The sequence below is a fragment of the Pezoporus flaviventris genome, unplaced genomic scaffold (assembly GCF_033815535.1).
Source record: "Pezoporus flaviventris isolate CSIRO_AGI_PZ_B2104156 unplaced genomic scaffold, CSIRO_AGI_Pfla_v1 ptg000041l, whole genome shotgun sequence".
In the NCBI taxonomy this organism is placed as follows: domain Eukaryota; kingdom Metazoa; phylum Chordata; class Aves; order Psittaciformes; family Psittacidae; genus Pezoporus; species Pezoporus flaviventris.
Window position 1 is genome coordinate 9,028,222 of NW_026892589.1, and position 16,271 is coordinate 9,044,492.

The 16,271-nt window shown below is 43.4% G+C and overlaps 1 protein-coding gene across 9 annotated transcripts in view; it reads right to left on the bottom strand.

Moving 5' to 3' along the window:
• The window catches only part of ULK1 (unc-51 like autophagy activating kinase 1), an 80,740-nt gene that overhangs the window by 49,086 nt on the left and 15,383 nt on the right, over positions 1-16,271 (bottom strand). For 5 of the 9 annotated variants that reach the window (XM_061466132.1, XM_061466133.1, XM_061466131.1 and 2 more), the window contains 5 exons: positions 15,174-15,206; positions 14,389-14,425; positions 7,408-7,581; positions 5,503-5,576; positions 2,790-2,891 (listed from right to left, as the gene is read on the bottom strand). In XM_061466132.1, the coding sequence (XP_061322116.1) occupies positions 2,790-2,891; positions 5,503-5,576; positions 7,408-7,581; positions 14,389-14,425; positions 15,174-15,206 (420 nt within the window). Of the gene's footprint in view, positions 1-2,789; positions 2,892-3,131; positions 3,228-5,321; positions 5,477-5,502; positions 5,577-7,407; positions 7,582-14,388; positions 14,426-15,173; positions 15,207-16,271 lie in introns of those variants that run through there. The other 4 variants (XM_061466134.1, XM_061466137.1, XM_061466138.1 and 1 more) reach the window with 3 other exon arrangements.

The window sequence follows — 16,271 nt, forward strand, 5'->3', positions numbered from 1 at the left end:
ATCCAGTTCCTGGCTGCCTCATACAACTGGGTCTGCTGGTGGCACTATGTGGAATCGGCCTGTTACCTCCTCACCCATTCTTAGATGTGCTTCCCAAGAGCACTCATTCCTATTCATGGTCTCCCCATCATCTCCATCCACTACCCCTCTCTCCTCCTCAAAGCTCTGTAAACAATAGCTTCTCGCCTGCTCAGTGACCATCAGCAAATTCTTACAACATAGTCATGCCAACAAAGAAATAAAGCAGGTTTATCTTTAACTAGCTTTCCAAAATCTGCCCTAGACAGGCTTCTGTAGCTATGAGAAGGCAATTTGTGACACACATAGTCAAAACAAATAGATGTGCACAGAGAACCATCTGGGCTGAGCTCTTCTCTCTCCCTAATCAAACAAATCCACAGCTGCTGCTGCAGTAAGAAATGGGGCCTGGCATTTGGCTTCAAAATACAAACCCCAGAAGAGGAAAGGGCAGAGGGAAACATAAAAATAGAGAAACAAATGACCCCATGCTCAGCCCAACAGATGTTGGATGTATACGGGGAAGAGAGAAGTCATCCAGTCAAGCAAGCGAAAAGCAATGATCAGGACCTCCTGGGTAGGGACTGAAATGCCCCTTAATTGCCCACCACAAGGCAGGGTATTGTCATGCTTCAACCAGAGGGTGACAGGCAAACAGGTCTACTCTCACCTCTGTGTGAGCCTGAGGACATACACATAGGCAGAGCTGATGGTTTTCTGACCACCTGCCCTTTCAAAACCTTGGCTGGAGAGCTGAATGAAGCTGACTAGTATTCCATGTTACTGCCTGTGAAGAGTCTCCTCTGTAAGAGCAAGTGTTTTCAGAATGTTTCTGTGACATGCTTCAACGAGCAATGATAAAAGCCAACTAATGGTTTCAAAGAAACCAGATGCCCTGTGGCTGTGTGTGAGCTACTAAGCAAAGAACACCTACAACACAGCCACTGCGTTAAACGATAACTAAATTCAAATGAGTACAGTATCAAGGTGCCTTTAGAGACTAAAAGGCACCAAGTAACAAGCCAGAATGAGTGCAAGACTCTCCTATGCATGTAGAGTCAAAGCTTGCTTTCTCCACCCCCACATTTTTGTCTTAATGCACAAATACTCATTTCCTTTCATCCTAACAGTCATTTTCTCCTCTCAAACAAAGATACCAGCTCTGACAAGAAGTGGATACAGCCAGTAAGAAGGAGCCATTCAGGAGTTGCAGTGTGTTTGTAGGGGTGTTTACAAAACCAGAAACATTCAAAGGAAATGAAGTCTTGCTCTAAATGCAGAGCAAGCTGATGGACAGAACATAAAGCACCAGAATGGAAGATTCTTACAGCAGCAGGGAAAAAATGACTCTGAAGGAGAAAAGTGTTCTTGGCTCAGACAAAACCAAAACATACCATTAATTTACTTCAGTATTTGCCCACTCTTTCCTGCAATGGATTTAGAATTCACTTTAGCCTGGTGATGCTACTGCATAAACACTCAAAGTCTTGTGTGAAATTCTAAAGGGCTGTGGAACTACAGCTCAGAAAGTCCTACACTTTCTAAAATGTGCCTTATTACAGGAGCACAGATTCACACTCCCCACACCCGCACTTTTTGTTTGGTTGGTTTTGTTTGGAGGTTTTGGGTTGAGGGTTTTTTTGTTAGAGAGCTGGGATAAAGAAATGCCAGTACATGAGGAAATAGGGCCACACTTCACATTTGCCCCTAACTGATCTAAAAAGCTAAGAGTTGGCATCAGCTGATACATCAGCATGTAAATATGAGGTTTGGTCTTTTCCCATGGATTAGAGACAGAGTTCACACAAAGAAGCAAAAAAGTACCAGCAAATCAAGCATCTCTCTACTATGCTCTAAGACAGCAAGGAAAAACAACGCTGACAAGTACAGTACTTCAAAATAGTGGTTGCAATGGAGAGTTGGAGACCTTATTTAGCATAGAAAAAGAAAAGCAATACACAGTGTGGCATACTAATGATTGGGAACAAGAAAAACGCACCGAGTTCAGAGGAACTCCAGCTATGCATCATTAAAAATGGGAAGTAATCTTGAAGCAACTTGCTGTTATAAGGCTGAGATGAATTCTGCATCATTTGAAAATGTAAAATCAGAGGTTTTTCACAACAGATATGCCCTAGCTCATCCAGAAGTTATGGCATAAATTACAGGGTGGAGCTTTACTGGACTGTTATATTTGGAGGGGTTTCGACTTGCTTAACATAAACATTTCAGACTGGAATAGTTTGCTGCGAGATGACAGGTAAGATCCTTCTGGTAAGATCCTACTTAACTGCTCTGTAAGTCAATTTAGCTACAATACATCAGTTACCACCAAACCAACCTGAATATGAGCCTGCAGTTACAATCTTCCTTATTGTCCTTCCATGCCCAATAGAACTATAATTATAAAGTATACACTGTATAGTTGTAAACAGAAACTGTCTCTAAGTGTGGGCCTGGAAACAAAACCAAAACTGCTTTAACTGATTCATAATAATTTTTTAAACAGATGACCCTTCCTAAGGATTTATAACCAGGAAATACATTTCACTGAGATACAGTCCAAAGAACTAGACTCATTCTAGTAACACATCCAGCATTACAACATATAAAGCACCACACTGTCCAGGTGTTGGACAGCCATACCTCCCTGATGCTGGATCTATGGGAGTTAATCTTATAGGTGACAGAAGCCTTAGAAATAAAAAGATTAAAAGGAGATAGAGAAAGAAGTAAGAAAGAATCAGAAATACTAGATTTAAGCAACTCACCTGAAAAGGAGCCTTTCCTGTTAGACATTGATAAACGATGGTTCCTATACTCCAGAGGTCAGCTTTGGCATCATAGTGTTGCGACATAATGACTTCTGGTGCCTTTTGGGGGAGAAAACAGAAATGGGTTTTATAAAAGATGCAGCATTTTTTTCCTTTCTCCTTTTTTTTATTAGCAAGAGAGAAACAGAAGCCACTGTTATGCTTTAAAACTGTTGAGCTAGATTCTACAGTAACCATGAAAGATTTGCTCCTGAAAAGACTGTAACACTACCTTAAAAGGGCCAATCCCCTATCTAGGTAGGAGAAGCAGAGACTTTCATTCATGCAGATAAAAATTACCCTGTGCTGTTCAGCTCATCTGGGCAAAGTCAATCCTTTCCTTCTTCTCAGTGTATCACTTTCTGCTGAAGTCACCTGTGCTCAGGAGGAGCCTCACTGAAACTGCACACACAGATCTTCTAAACCAAAGCAAGCAGCAGGTTTAGATGAAGAGCAGGAAAGGCTCACACTGAACAGGTAGGCTTCAGCCTCCATCCTGATTTGCATCACTTGTGTACTTTCCTGATTTAGCCCAAAATGGCAGCATATTAATTATGTTCCAGAGCTTCCTGCCAAGGTCACAGTTTGGGTTCAAAGATCTTCACACAGCTTGAGCCCTGCTGTGCCCCAGACTCCAGGCTCTCATCTCACACCATGCCCTTGCTTGCTCCCCCCCAGGCCTGTTCCAGAAGCTGGAGACAGTGCAAGTCCACCACAGCTAAGGAGGCAGCGTGCCTTATGAGCAGCAGCAGAGGGACAGAAGGACAGGCTTGCTAATCCCACATGTTTGTAACAACAGATTTCATTGCAGTGCTGCCAGCATGGAACAGGATCAATTTTCTAGCTCTGTTAGAAGTGAAGGACACATGCAATGGAAAAAAAAATGGCAGCAAACAAGTTGTGGACAGGAGCTTGGTCTGTCCCTAAGGCAAGCAGGCATGACACCAAACAAAGCCAAGGAAGCAAGACAAGAACTACACAAGGAGGTTTCAAGTCTTACATATCAGGGTTCAGACAGAAAACTCATTCTGGTGTGGGTAAAACACATTTCTTCTTTAAAAGAGCAGCAATGGGCTGTAAGCTAAAGCAGGGAATACAGGCCTGCCTTGTCAGCAGATGCTCACTAAAGACAGACTTCAATCACCCCCTAAATCCCAACTGAACCCTCCCTTCCCATTTTCTTTCAAATCCATCAGTAAACACAAAACAATAGGAAGCACCGAGATTCCCTGTAATGTCCAGAGTTGTTTAAAATGAATAAAAACATAAAATAGAAAAAGGCCATCACCAGCTTCCTCCACCCTTTCAAAAAATAAGCTGGGTGTTTTCACTGACTTTTACAAGACTCTGAAAGAAAAAGTGTACCTAAAAATAGATGATTCAGGAAACACTCACAGAAGAAAAAAAATTACATCATCTTCACATATAGCAGAGTTCAAATAAACATCAGGCTTCCAAAAAAAGGGAGAGAGAGGAAGTCTGTGTTGCCTGAGTTCATACTGCGGAGCAGACTACCGAACACCCTATCCCTGCGCAGTGCAGCAGAGTCCAAGCCTAACTCTGCCCAAAGAGTACAGACAAAAAAACCCTTAAGAGTGGATTAGACCATGCTCAAAATCAGATGCCTCCTGCCCCAGGGCACCTGTAAAACTTTCAACCTAAAATGATCTACAATATCTCTTTTTACTTTGAGCTCAGACACCCACATCCCACGGAACTATTACATAGCTTTGACATTTCTATTTCTGGTCTGGTTTTGTCATCTTTAATTTCACTGACTTGATGAGACCTCAAGATCTTGACTGCTGCCATGAGCACAAACAAGAGATCACCTCCTCACATCCTGGCCCAGAGTGGAAAGTACAAAGTCGGTAACAGGGATCAGTTTAGGGTTTTTAAACCCATTTGTTTCACAAGCTAGGAAGTCATCTTGGAAGCAGCTGGTCTGGTGAAAGAATTAGTGGGAGTGGGTGGGGTGTGTTAAGAAGTGGAAATGCACAAACATAAGCTGTGAATAGAAGCACACTTAGGAATAGGGTAGCCAGAATGGGAAAATCTCTGCCTCCAAAAGGTCCATAGATCTGAAGGGACTTTGCAAGACTGAAGAACTAAGAACAGTTGGAGATTTTACAAAGCTGCTGTCAGAAAGGGGCCCTCCTCCTGATGCTGTGACCTTAGCAAAAAATGACTGCAAAGCCCGAGGTAACAGGAGGTTTGTTGAACCACTCTGTCTCCAGAGAGCCTACTGAAGCAGTGACTTATTGAGATTCCTCACCAAGGAAGCAACATCTCAAATATAGCCAGATGTGTGAAATTATCACCCCAGCCCTCAATCTCTTCTGTTGTTGCTTTGCTCACAGAAGAGGAAATAAACTTCATTTCCCAATGCCTTCACTGGAGAGGCCCTGGCTCCCTTTGGAAGACGCTGTTTCTGGGAGCAGACAGCAATCAATACTCTGTTTTGTTCAGTTCCATTTATCCACAGCTCACCTGAGAATTACATGACAACAGAGGCACCTAGAACTTTATGAAGTCTCCCTGTGTAATAGCTGGTTTCAGACAAGTAAATAAAATTTCACCTTTGGGGAAATGAGGAGGGAAAAACAAAGTCTTGCTTCTGGGGAGCAAAGCAAGAACAATATAGAAAAACCTGTAGGCAAAACACACTTACCATGTACATTGGTGAACCACACAATGTTGCTGCCATCATATTATTCTGCAGGTATCGGGCAAACCCAAAGTCAGCTACAAAGAGAAACACAGGTAGGTCAGGATCAGACACCAGGTCTATGGAGCTTGCACCTTCTCCAGTTGATTCCCCCATCTTCCCTTTTGCTTCCCATGAATCTTCACAGCGAGTGCAAAGATTAAGAGCAATGTGAAAGCTCTCTTCCTGAGCAGTCACATCCTTGTGCTAATTATTAATGCACAGACATTAGTAAAGGTCAGACCATGCCACAAAATAAGTATTAAGAAGAATAAACTCCCATCCATTTTTCAGATATCAACAGTCATTTCATCCTGTACCCATTTGCCTGCACTCCAAAATAGCAGCTGCTGGAAGCTGGAAAAGCTCTCTTGGCTTCAAGTGAGAGAGTGTCAGTTCATATTAGCTACTTCATCTGCTGCTATCTCAACTTTTAATTTCGGGAACTGAAAGCTCCCCTCCATTGAAAAGGATGCAATGTAACAGCCACCCAAGAGAAACCACTACTCATCACCACCCACATTTCTAGACAAGCCCAACTGAAAAGTCTTGCTCTGTTCCTTTAGCACTGAACTGTTTTCCTTTAGAAACTGTTTCAACAGTGCTAACCCTGGTATAAGGACAGAAAGCTGAGCCATAGTTCACCTGGCAGCTAGAAGAGCCAGGGACAAGGAACACCAAGATGAATTACCTCTGCAGGTTACTCAGCATCTGATCATATGATACTTAAAGGTTCTCTCAAGGTTACCAGATATTTCAAGCTAGGAGTCTGACACAGCTGTTTACACTGTCATGTGTCACTAGTGAATTGGTACAACTAGCTACTCCCTGGACCATGTTCTTCTCAGGGAAGCAGGAGGGAGGAATTGCAGGGTACATCACACCCAAGAGCAGCCATGCCCACAGCCCTCCTGCCTGCATCTGCATCTCCCAGTTGCTTTCACATTTCAGATAACACTGCACAAGCAAGAAAGGGGGGGAGGACCCCAAACAAACAAAAAACCCCAAACTAAACTAGCAAAAGAGAAAGCATCAACCCAAACACAAACAATGCTTCAGCCAAATAGGCAGCAACATTTCAATCTTTTCCACTGGACCTCATTTCTCAGCTGAATGAAAGCGGTTACTCTTTCTCCACAGCACAAGGTTCAGATGAGGGACAGTTTTACCTAACTGGTGGCAGCTTCGGCTTGTGAACCGTAACATAATCAAAAGGCCACATGTTGAGAGTGGCATCATCCAGCACTCGTTTCTGAAGGACACAGAAACACGTGCTCTGGATTTCTGGAGCATTTGTCCATCTGTGCCACTTGCCTAGTGTGCAAAAAAGTGAATTACCTCAAGATGCAGCCAAGAAGCCTGCCTCTAACTGGGACTGTGGCAACACCTGCTTTTAGGTGTGCCTGACTCCCATTGTGTTCTCCAAGGCAAGCAGCAGGAGACCTGCTAGTTTCAGGCCTTAAGACACCAACATTTACCTCAATACTATTAAAAGCTGAAGACAAAAGTCACAATGCCTCCTCATTTATTGGTAAGCCTGGGGATTACAAGCCAATTAGGGCAGGCTGGTATTTGTTTTTACCAAGGGAGGCACTGTTCAGCTAAAGTGGAGCAAGGCCTGCCCAATTCTTTTCTGCTAGCCTGTGTCCTGCCAAAGCAGAAAGCTCTTGCTCTTACTGCTTGGAACAAACTAAAGCATCTAGCAGAGAAACTAAGCAAGGAAGATGAAAAACATTAGGGCATTTTAAGAAGTGCAGCAATTCTTCCCTCCTCCTAGACAATTCCCCAAAGAAAGACTGAGGCTTGCCACTTATCCATCACCAACCCCTCCTAGGAGCGCTTAGGGTGATGTTTGTAACAGGGTCTTACCGATCTTTATGCGAATGTTGTTGGGATTTGATTTTCTGCCTCCAGCGTAGGAAAGGAGGATATTCTGTGGTTTCAGGTCCCGATGGATGATGCCTTTGCTGTGCAGCATCTTCATGGCACCTGCTATCTGCTGGAGGAAGAGCCTGATGGTGTCTTCGCTAAGTGTCCGCATAGCTAGGAAGGAGTTAAAAAACAACCACAGATGAGGACACTTCAGTGCCGGTTCTCCAAAGAGCCCAGAGGGCAGTTTCTCCACAGCAATTACCCATAATTTGTCATTTTGATTTCCACGTACGGTGTTTTTTTTCTCCACATAGTTTCTGAATTCCTACAGGCAACAAGGGAGAGCCTTTGCATTCCCAGCTTAGTCTGTGGTCAGGGCTGTTTCAGCCCTGAGTCCCTCATGGTGAACTCAGGCCAGTGGCAGATGCTGAATCTGGGTTATCACCTGCATCCAAAAGTGACATTTGGTGAGGGTTAGGCTTCCCTCCACAAGAGCTGCCAGCCAGATCAAGGCATGCACTCCTGGGGCCCAAGTTGTTGAAGGATCACTACCTTTGAGCTATGGTTGATAGCAGTTGGATACCTAAGGTCAGAGCTTTATCACAAAGACTCCATCTAAAGGTGGAGCTAAGACGAAGCGAGAGGGAGTTAGGATTAAAGTTTATGCCTGCAAGAATCATTAAGGCTCATGTTGGGCCTGGAAAGGGATGGTAGGTTAAATGCAGCCAATCAGTCAGGACATATGGCCAGTAGGATCTGTAACTGTAGGGTATGAGTTCAAGTCTGGGCCTAACCCTTGAGTATCATCACCTGCTAGACCAAACCATACTCCTAATACCAAACCCAGTTTTAGCATGAATCAGTCCAATACCTAACAACATACCCCTACCAAATGGCCCCTGCAAACTGGCATCTGACACACTCCATCTGGCATCCATAGATGCAGCAAGAACATCTCAGAATGCTTTCATAAGCAAATTAAAATACAGAATTTAAACCACCAGTGAATATGGAAGCTCTGAACTGCCCTCTCCTGAGATAGGGGCTTCCCAAGAATTGTGGTGTGAAAACAAACACTGAAGGGATTAAAATAATGTTTAACTGGCTCTTCTAATCAGAGCAATGCAACATTAGCTCTCGTTATTTTAAGAGCTATAGGTATGGAACTCTTGCCAAAGCTGGGAGCAGCCTGTTGAACCAACTCCAGGATCAACAACACTAACAGCCAGGCTCCTTCTCAGCCACTGAGCAAGTCAGGCTCAAAGCAAGCACCATTCCTCTTGAATAAAATGATTTCTTCTGTAAAAGGTCCCTGTAAATTACTTGGTACTTCATTAGTGTTTTTCCAGCTGTTCTCTAGTAAGACATTAAAAGAAGCTGGCAGGAGCTTCAAAATGCTGCTCTACCTAGTCAGCTAGGAGGGAGGAATCCTTATGAAAACACAGATGAGGCTGCACATAGCTTTAACACAACACAGGAAATTAAAACTCTAACTTTGAAAATAGGTGCATGGGAAACAGCAAGGGACACGGGTAAGTTCAACAGCACTTGGAACAAAAAATAAACTCCCACCGCTCCCAAACCTCACTGTTCTAGAAGGAAGCACAAGCAGAGAGCTAAAATGTCACCGCAGCTATCAGTTGGTCCTGGACCCATACACGTGAGACCAGTGCACATGCATATAGTGTTTCTTTCCCCTTACTGCGCCTTCTTCCTCATGAACTGGCTCTCAGCTGGAATTCAAGAGACTCCTCTGCAAGAAGGGGAGATTCTGTGAAGGGATTTTGGGGACATTAAGAGGCAGCTCAGATGCAAGTCTTCCAAACCCACTTTCATATTCCAAAGAAAAGCACTGCCTTATCTTTAACAAGGCTTTCCCTGACCTCCTGCTGAGATGTACCACTGTACTCAGTCCTGTACCATTTTCTGCATATTAAAGGTCCAGCGTATTAGCTGTGCTCCATCTTCTCTTCAATAAAAGGTCCACACAGCACTTCTGCTATTCCTATTCAAGGAAATCTATTTAGAAATGGTTAAAACACGATCTCTAAACAGAACAGCAAGAATTCAAAAGTTTTTTTGCCAGTTCAGCTGAGGTCCAGGAAAGGCCAGGCTGTCCTATCCCCTAAACACGAAGCAAGACTTGAAACCTGCCAGATCTTAAGCTGGCAGGCAATTACAAACCCCTGGCTAAATACACTCTGCCTCTAGCAGAGAAGCCATGCTGTTGAGAGCCTTGTTCTGACCTGCAGTCCCAACAGCGTGCCACATCCTTAAGGCGTTACCCTCTCCTTTATATAATTTGGTGGCTATAAGGCTAACACAGCACTAGCCACCACCCCTCAGCAAGTCAGCTGCGCCTCCCTAATGTGATTGTACCTCTTCATACTGAAAACAACAACATTCCTACCAAGATCAGAAAAATCCATTTACCCAAAGAAAACAGGGCCTCTAAGCTACTGATTTCTACAAAAATTAAGCTTTTCCACTTCTCAGAAGTCTATACAAAGCTCTCAGCCCTGCAAAAGTACTGTCTTCCTTACAGGAGCAGGATCTAAGCTGGCGTATTGAGCCTGAGGACAGATTCCCCCCGCTACAACTCCTGTGGCATAGTGGAAAGCCTGTGTTGAAGCACAGCAAAATCAGACACGAGGTCTGTTGGGTGCTCTGGCAGCACTAAATCTCACAAATCCAAGCAGTGCAGCCAGGCAGGACTGTGAAATTGAGATGCTGCCTTCAGTAACAGAGAAGAGACAGTTGGCTACTTGGAGAGCACAGGGGCATACCCTTTACCTCCCTCCATTAACAAACAGGCCGTAATAGAAAAACAAAAGTCCTTATCTCTTATACTCAGCCCATCAGTCTACCACATGCCAGCAGCAATCCCCAGCTGAAGGACAGAGACATAAATATAACTGACATTTTTAGTAACTTTAGGATATTGCTCTGCAAAAGATCTCCTAGAGCAGCTACCATCAGCAGAGGGAGGGAGAAGATACACAAGACCCATTCAATTTAGGTGGCATCAAATAAAAAGAATGATTAAAACAAGTGTGGAGAACAAAACTCTCTTCCCTTGACACATCCCAAATAGGGAATTTGTTCTTCTATCTCTGTAAAAAGAGGATGTTCTCATCTTCACCAGAAAACTGGCAAAACACTAACCCACACTGAAGTCTGTGCATCCCTGAGGATGTCTGTGGTGAGCAATACATTCTTGCAGAGAATGCTGTTTCACAAGCCTTACTCTGCTATTACTGAGAGCGATAATACCCCTGTTTATTTTCCTGGGCTCCACTTTAGTGAGGAGGCACTCAGCTTACTGCCTGGGGAAGAGCAGCAACACAGGGCAGTAGATCAGAGCAAATATTTACTGCAGGTCAGTGTGGGGCCCGCGTGCCTCGTAGCTCTTGAAGCATAGAAAAAGAACAAAACCACCTAAAAAGTCAGCCTGTGCAAAGATGTTCAACCTACTAAGAAACTGCCAGCTAGACTAGTAACAGCCCTTGCCAGCTGATCCAAGGGTAGATGCACTGGAGTACAGCCACCGATGTTACATGACAACACTGTTTTGGAAAAGCTATTTAGGAAAAAGAACTTCTCCTCCTACCCACAAGCATCTCTAACACGGGCCCAATCCCACTCACACTGAAGTCTGAGAGACCAAGCTGGTTTATTTGGGGCCCATCTTGTAACTACCCCAGCTCCATCCATGCAGAGCATGGCCAGTGAGATTCCTGTGAAGTCAGCTGTACAAGTCAGAAGACTTACTGCAGACAGGTCTAGTCTTATCATAGACATTTCTTAACTACCCAGGTGTAGAGGGTAAAAAGTTACACACCAGTGCCTCACACCTCTTGTTTGTAAAAGAGTCCCCACACCACTTGGGATGAATGGAACGATAACAGCTCTTTGTCCCTGCTGTGGGCAAACCAAGAAATGCCCTATTCTGTTTTGAAGTTTCCTTCAGAGATGTGCCCTCCAAGAAGCAGCTTTAGGAAAGGTCATGAACACAGTTATGAGCTATCCATTAACAGCCTGTGTCAATGCCAGTGCACAGAATTTTAAGAAGATATTTTAGATCGGCCTTCTCTGACCTCCTGACAACCTGAGGCTGCAGAATCCCAGTTATTCCCATACGGAGGACAGCCACTTCTCTAATGCTTCCCACAGCTCTACCACACACTGCAGCAATCTGCCCCTCTCAGCTCAAAACATACCCTATGGTGGGCTTTAAATGAAAGCAACTTCCACAGAGATCCATCAGAAGGGAAATCACATTGTACCAATAAACAAGACAGAAGAGTTGTGCTTAGCAGAACACACACAACCTTGGGTTGTATCAAAGAGATCGAGGCTGACCGACAGCATTACCCAGCCAAAACACATATTGCATTGAAACGTGCATATATGCACGTCCTCCAGTTATGAAGACAAGGAGAAATAGAGTGCCTCTGGATTCTACACAGAATTACCATATTGCCTAATGCTTGTAATTAGAGGGCAGAATGGATTGGGAAGCTTACAAGCATCTCATTCAATGAGAAGCAGGAGATTTGCATGCTCAGCTTGCTTAAGTGTTACAGGAACTACCAGCAAAAATGTCTGAGGAGTCAGTGGGAAAGTAGATGTTGTCATTAAATACCATCACAATTATTAAAATAACAGAAGCAGCACAATAACTGCTCAATAGGGATGAGCCTCCTGTGTACCAGTGAAATAACCTGCAGGAAATCTGAACTTTCCAAGGAAAAAAATAATCATTATTGTCAAAAGCACCCCAAGAAGGTGGGAGAAGAGATGCCCCAAAGGACCACGTGGTGGAATGGAGAATGCAATCTCATGGCAAAAGCTGACACTTCTGTCCAGGCTCTGGGATCTGGAAGATCAGTACTGCAGTGATACGAGGAACTCAGTTCCTTGCTGTAGTCCCTGACTGACTACTCCCTTTGGCAATCTGTGCTTGCTGAGTTTTCTTTACTGGCACACAGGTGTTAAGAGTTAAAATAAAAGGAGGCACCAATTTCCCAGTCACAACAGCTGCCCTTTACAGTTGTCAAGGTGAAGTATTTTATTGGTAAAAACAGAGCTAACGGTAACTTTCTCAGATGAGCTCAGGCAAAGCAGGATCAAACCTTACCCCAGGCAACACTGGAACCAACCAAACTGGGGTAAACCTGAATTTTATTTAGAAAATACAATTCATCACCACTTCTCAAACTACCCACCAATTGCCTGAAGTAGCCTCATTTGATAAACAAGGAAGTGAGCTGTATTAATAGCCTAGTGAATTGCACATATGCTTCACTTATTTTTCTCTTGGTGGAGTAGTGAGGGGCAGTGGAAGGGAGAATGTGACAATGCATACATAGAAGCAGTAAGATGCACAGGAAGATTTTCTATAAACCCGTATTTCTATAAATCATTCAGCCAGAAGCTGTGTTCTTGTTTACACGCACAGCTTTGCCTACAGGAGTCTGCAGTCCAGTGCTTTAATATCAAGGTTCATTTCATGTGCACGAAAGCTGAAAACCTGAGATTTCAAAGCCCATGCATTCACTTTGCTGTGAATGGCTATCTGAAGTTTGACTTCTCTTAAAAAAGCATTTCATTGTTAAAATTTGAAAGAGAAAAAGAAGGTATGAAACACAAAACCATTTTCACATGGGATTCATGTTCCACCACCACCAAAGATGCTTCTTTTAAACCACAATACTCAGATGCAAAACAGCATCACTTAGGTAAGAAAAAGCACAATAAATGTGGATTTAAGAAACAAATTTTCTGCCGCTTATATCTCACATTTTAAGCAAGCAAAACAGATAAAAGGCAGAATATTCCTTCATTTTCCTTCAAGTACTAAATCCCTTCTGAAAATAATGTCCACAAATGTAATTCATTACCCGTATGAATAGTGCAACATACTAGCATCAAGTCCCAAATAGTCATTCTAGGGATGCCAACATTAGCTTTAGGCAAATGTAAATTTAGCTTTTAATCCTTTATTTTGGCCATTTCCAGGCATCATGTACCACAAATGAGGAGCCTGAAGTATTTTCCAGCTGACTAGCTTTTAATTTGAACAATGTGAATAAACTTTGACATGCAAAACAACAAGAAAGCTACTTTGAAGAAGAAAAATACAGCCAGGCCAACAGAAAATAAAGGCTCTGTCTGACTGCAGCTACGCAGCATGCTGTCCTCCTGCTGCTGCTTAAGTGTTCAGGTGCAATGTGATTTTCACACAGGCCAGGATACCTGTGTATTGAAAAATAGCCTGGGAGGCTGAAGCCACAGTCCCCAACACAGCAGGACAACATGCAAAGCATGTTTCATTCAATTTGATGCCTAAGACACACTTCAGTTTCACCAAAAGGTTCAAGGCACCACATGACAGATAACCTGCTGCTATATTCTCCAAAAGACCCTGAAGTTAGTAGTTTTCATCACCCTTACAACACTACTGGCTACACTACAGTCACCCTCAGTACACTGAAGAAAGAAATGTGTTCTGTCCTAGATGTGGGGACAGATACCATTAGGGGTAGACTTCAAGTGAAATATACTCTTGGGATCTTATTTTAATCCAGTTCTATAGAACTGCTATTTCAGCATAAATACCTTTTTTCCAGTGACAAAGCAAAAGACAAACCATGTCCCTAGCAGTGATAAAATGTTTAATCTATAAGGCCATTGAAACTAAAATACATAACTACTGACAACAGCCACTACTGACCTACATAGGAAAGACTACAAGATTAGCTTTTATTTTCATGGATTCTCAGTTTTCAACTGATTATCAAGGATGAACCTCTTAGAAGAGGAGCAGTGATACCCTGTTTATTTTGCAGGAATTAAAGAAAAAAATACACAATCTGCTTATTTAGATCTTGCACGAACCCCAGCAATTTTAATGAGCTTAAAGAGTCAGTCTTTTCTTTTGAATACAGAGGATATTCTCCATATTGCTGTACTTACTGTGAAGATAGTCTGCCAGGTCACCACCATTACAGTACTGCAAACAGAACAGAAAGCTCAGTTAAGTCAAGGCAAACCAAAGATCAAAAAGAAAAGCAGTAAACTTCACTAGGATGGCGTTTGTCATAGTATTGAAACATCAATAACCACACATGCCAAAATATGTATTCAGAAGTTGGCAGAGAAAACCCCATTCCTGTAGGTTCTTCTTCTGTCCCATTTCCCCAAATACTGTACTGCATTATGATACACCAGCATTAACTAGCTTTAGTGTACATGGATGTGCACATGCACATCAGAGAAGGATAAAAGCAGAACAAAGCAGAAGGGTCACCACTGGAGACACCACCAGGAAGCTGGTTGAGGAAAGCCTGGGAGCAGCCATGGCTGAAAACTGAAATTCCCCACATTGTGTTCCACATCATTGAGAAAGTCAACAAGACTTTGGAGTGAAGACTCCAGAGGAAAAACAACATTCACTTTGCAGGCAGGCTGCATCGAGAAAATTCTCTTTCCTTCTATCTTTGAAGCACATACTACACAGTAACACCCATCTGACCCCTGAGGCTTCTGACCGATTAAACCTGTGCCAAGCACAGCCACTTGACAGCAGCAATATGAAAAGTGTCCCTGGCTGCTACCTTCACCCACACTGCTCCAGTTCTGCTGCAGATTAGATAGGCAAAAGCATCACAGGTGAGACTGCAATCAGAGAGCATTACAGGTGTGAGAAGCTGGTCTGCTTAAAAGCTCACAAAAATGAAAGGACAAACATACACACTCACCTCCATAACCAAGTAGACAGAGTTTGCCAGTTCCTGAGGAAACAGAAAATGAGAAAATAAAAGACTTCATAAGACTTATGCATTGAAGTATTTCACATGCTTTACAATTGCTGCACTTCCCTTTATGCTTTACAATTGCTGCACTTCCCTTTAAACAAGTAAGTTGTGCTCTGTTAGGATTCAAACTGAAAAAGAGGGTAAAAACCATCATTAATTCCTGGAAGATTGCTTACTTTGAAAGTGCCAGGTATTTAAGCATGTTATTTCTGAGTGCACATCTGTTTAACCAAGCAGATCTCCTGTTGTGACTTGGGTCTTTACGTTCATTTCAGGCCCTTGGGATTAACAGTGGCATGCAACAAAGATACTGGTACACTACTATCTCTGAGCCTTAATCATTTCCACATTTAACTTGGCCCTTTATAGCATCTCTGCCCACATGAGCAGCCCCAGTCTGAATGGAGAGATAAGAGCAACACAACTTTGGGTCCTGCACTTCAAAACCGCAATATGGGCCAACCGATTTCTACAGCTGCATTAACAGAGTGTTATTATCAGGTGGCTAAAGCTTTCTGGATTATCACAGGGTCAACACCAGCCAAGTCCAGGCCAAATGTGTGCTCTTCTAAGTTTGCTGCACTGCGATGCTTCTTAACAACTCAAGAGTTCACCTCCAGCCTTAGCTGATGTTCTCCACTGGCTCCCTGGCCTGAGGAGGCACGTACAAGGCAGCATACCCACGGCACAAGCACAGGATACTGCAGAGAAGTGCATCAAACATACAGCATCACAAAGCCACATTAGACACTGTGCAGTACACACTCTGACACAAGCAGCTGCCAAACCACCAGCAGAGAACAAACATGAAAACAACCAGATGTTTCAACCCTGGGTGAATGACTCTAAATCCTCTTGTTGAAACAGAAGTCAGGCAGAATCAGACCTGCTATGTAAAAGCCTGGATGCTAGGAGTCACTCCTAAACTCGAGGCCCAGTCCTAAAAAAGCACAGGCAGCAACTGCCTGTGTGAGTGCAGGAGAAGCTCTTAAAGCAGCAAAGAGACTCCCCTCCATTTCCATAGCTCCAGGGCAGCATGCC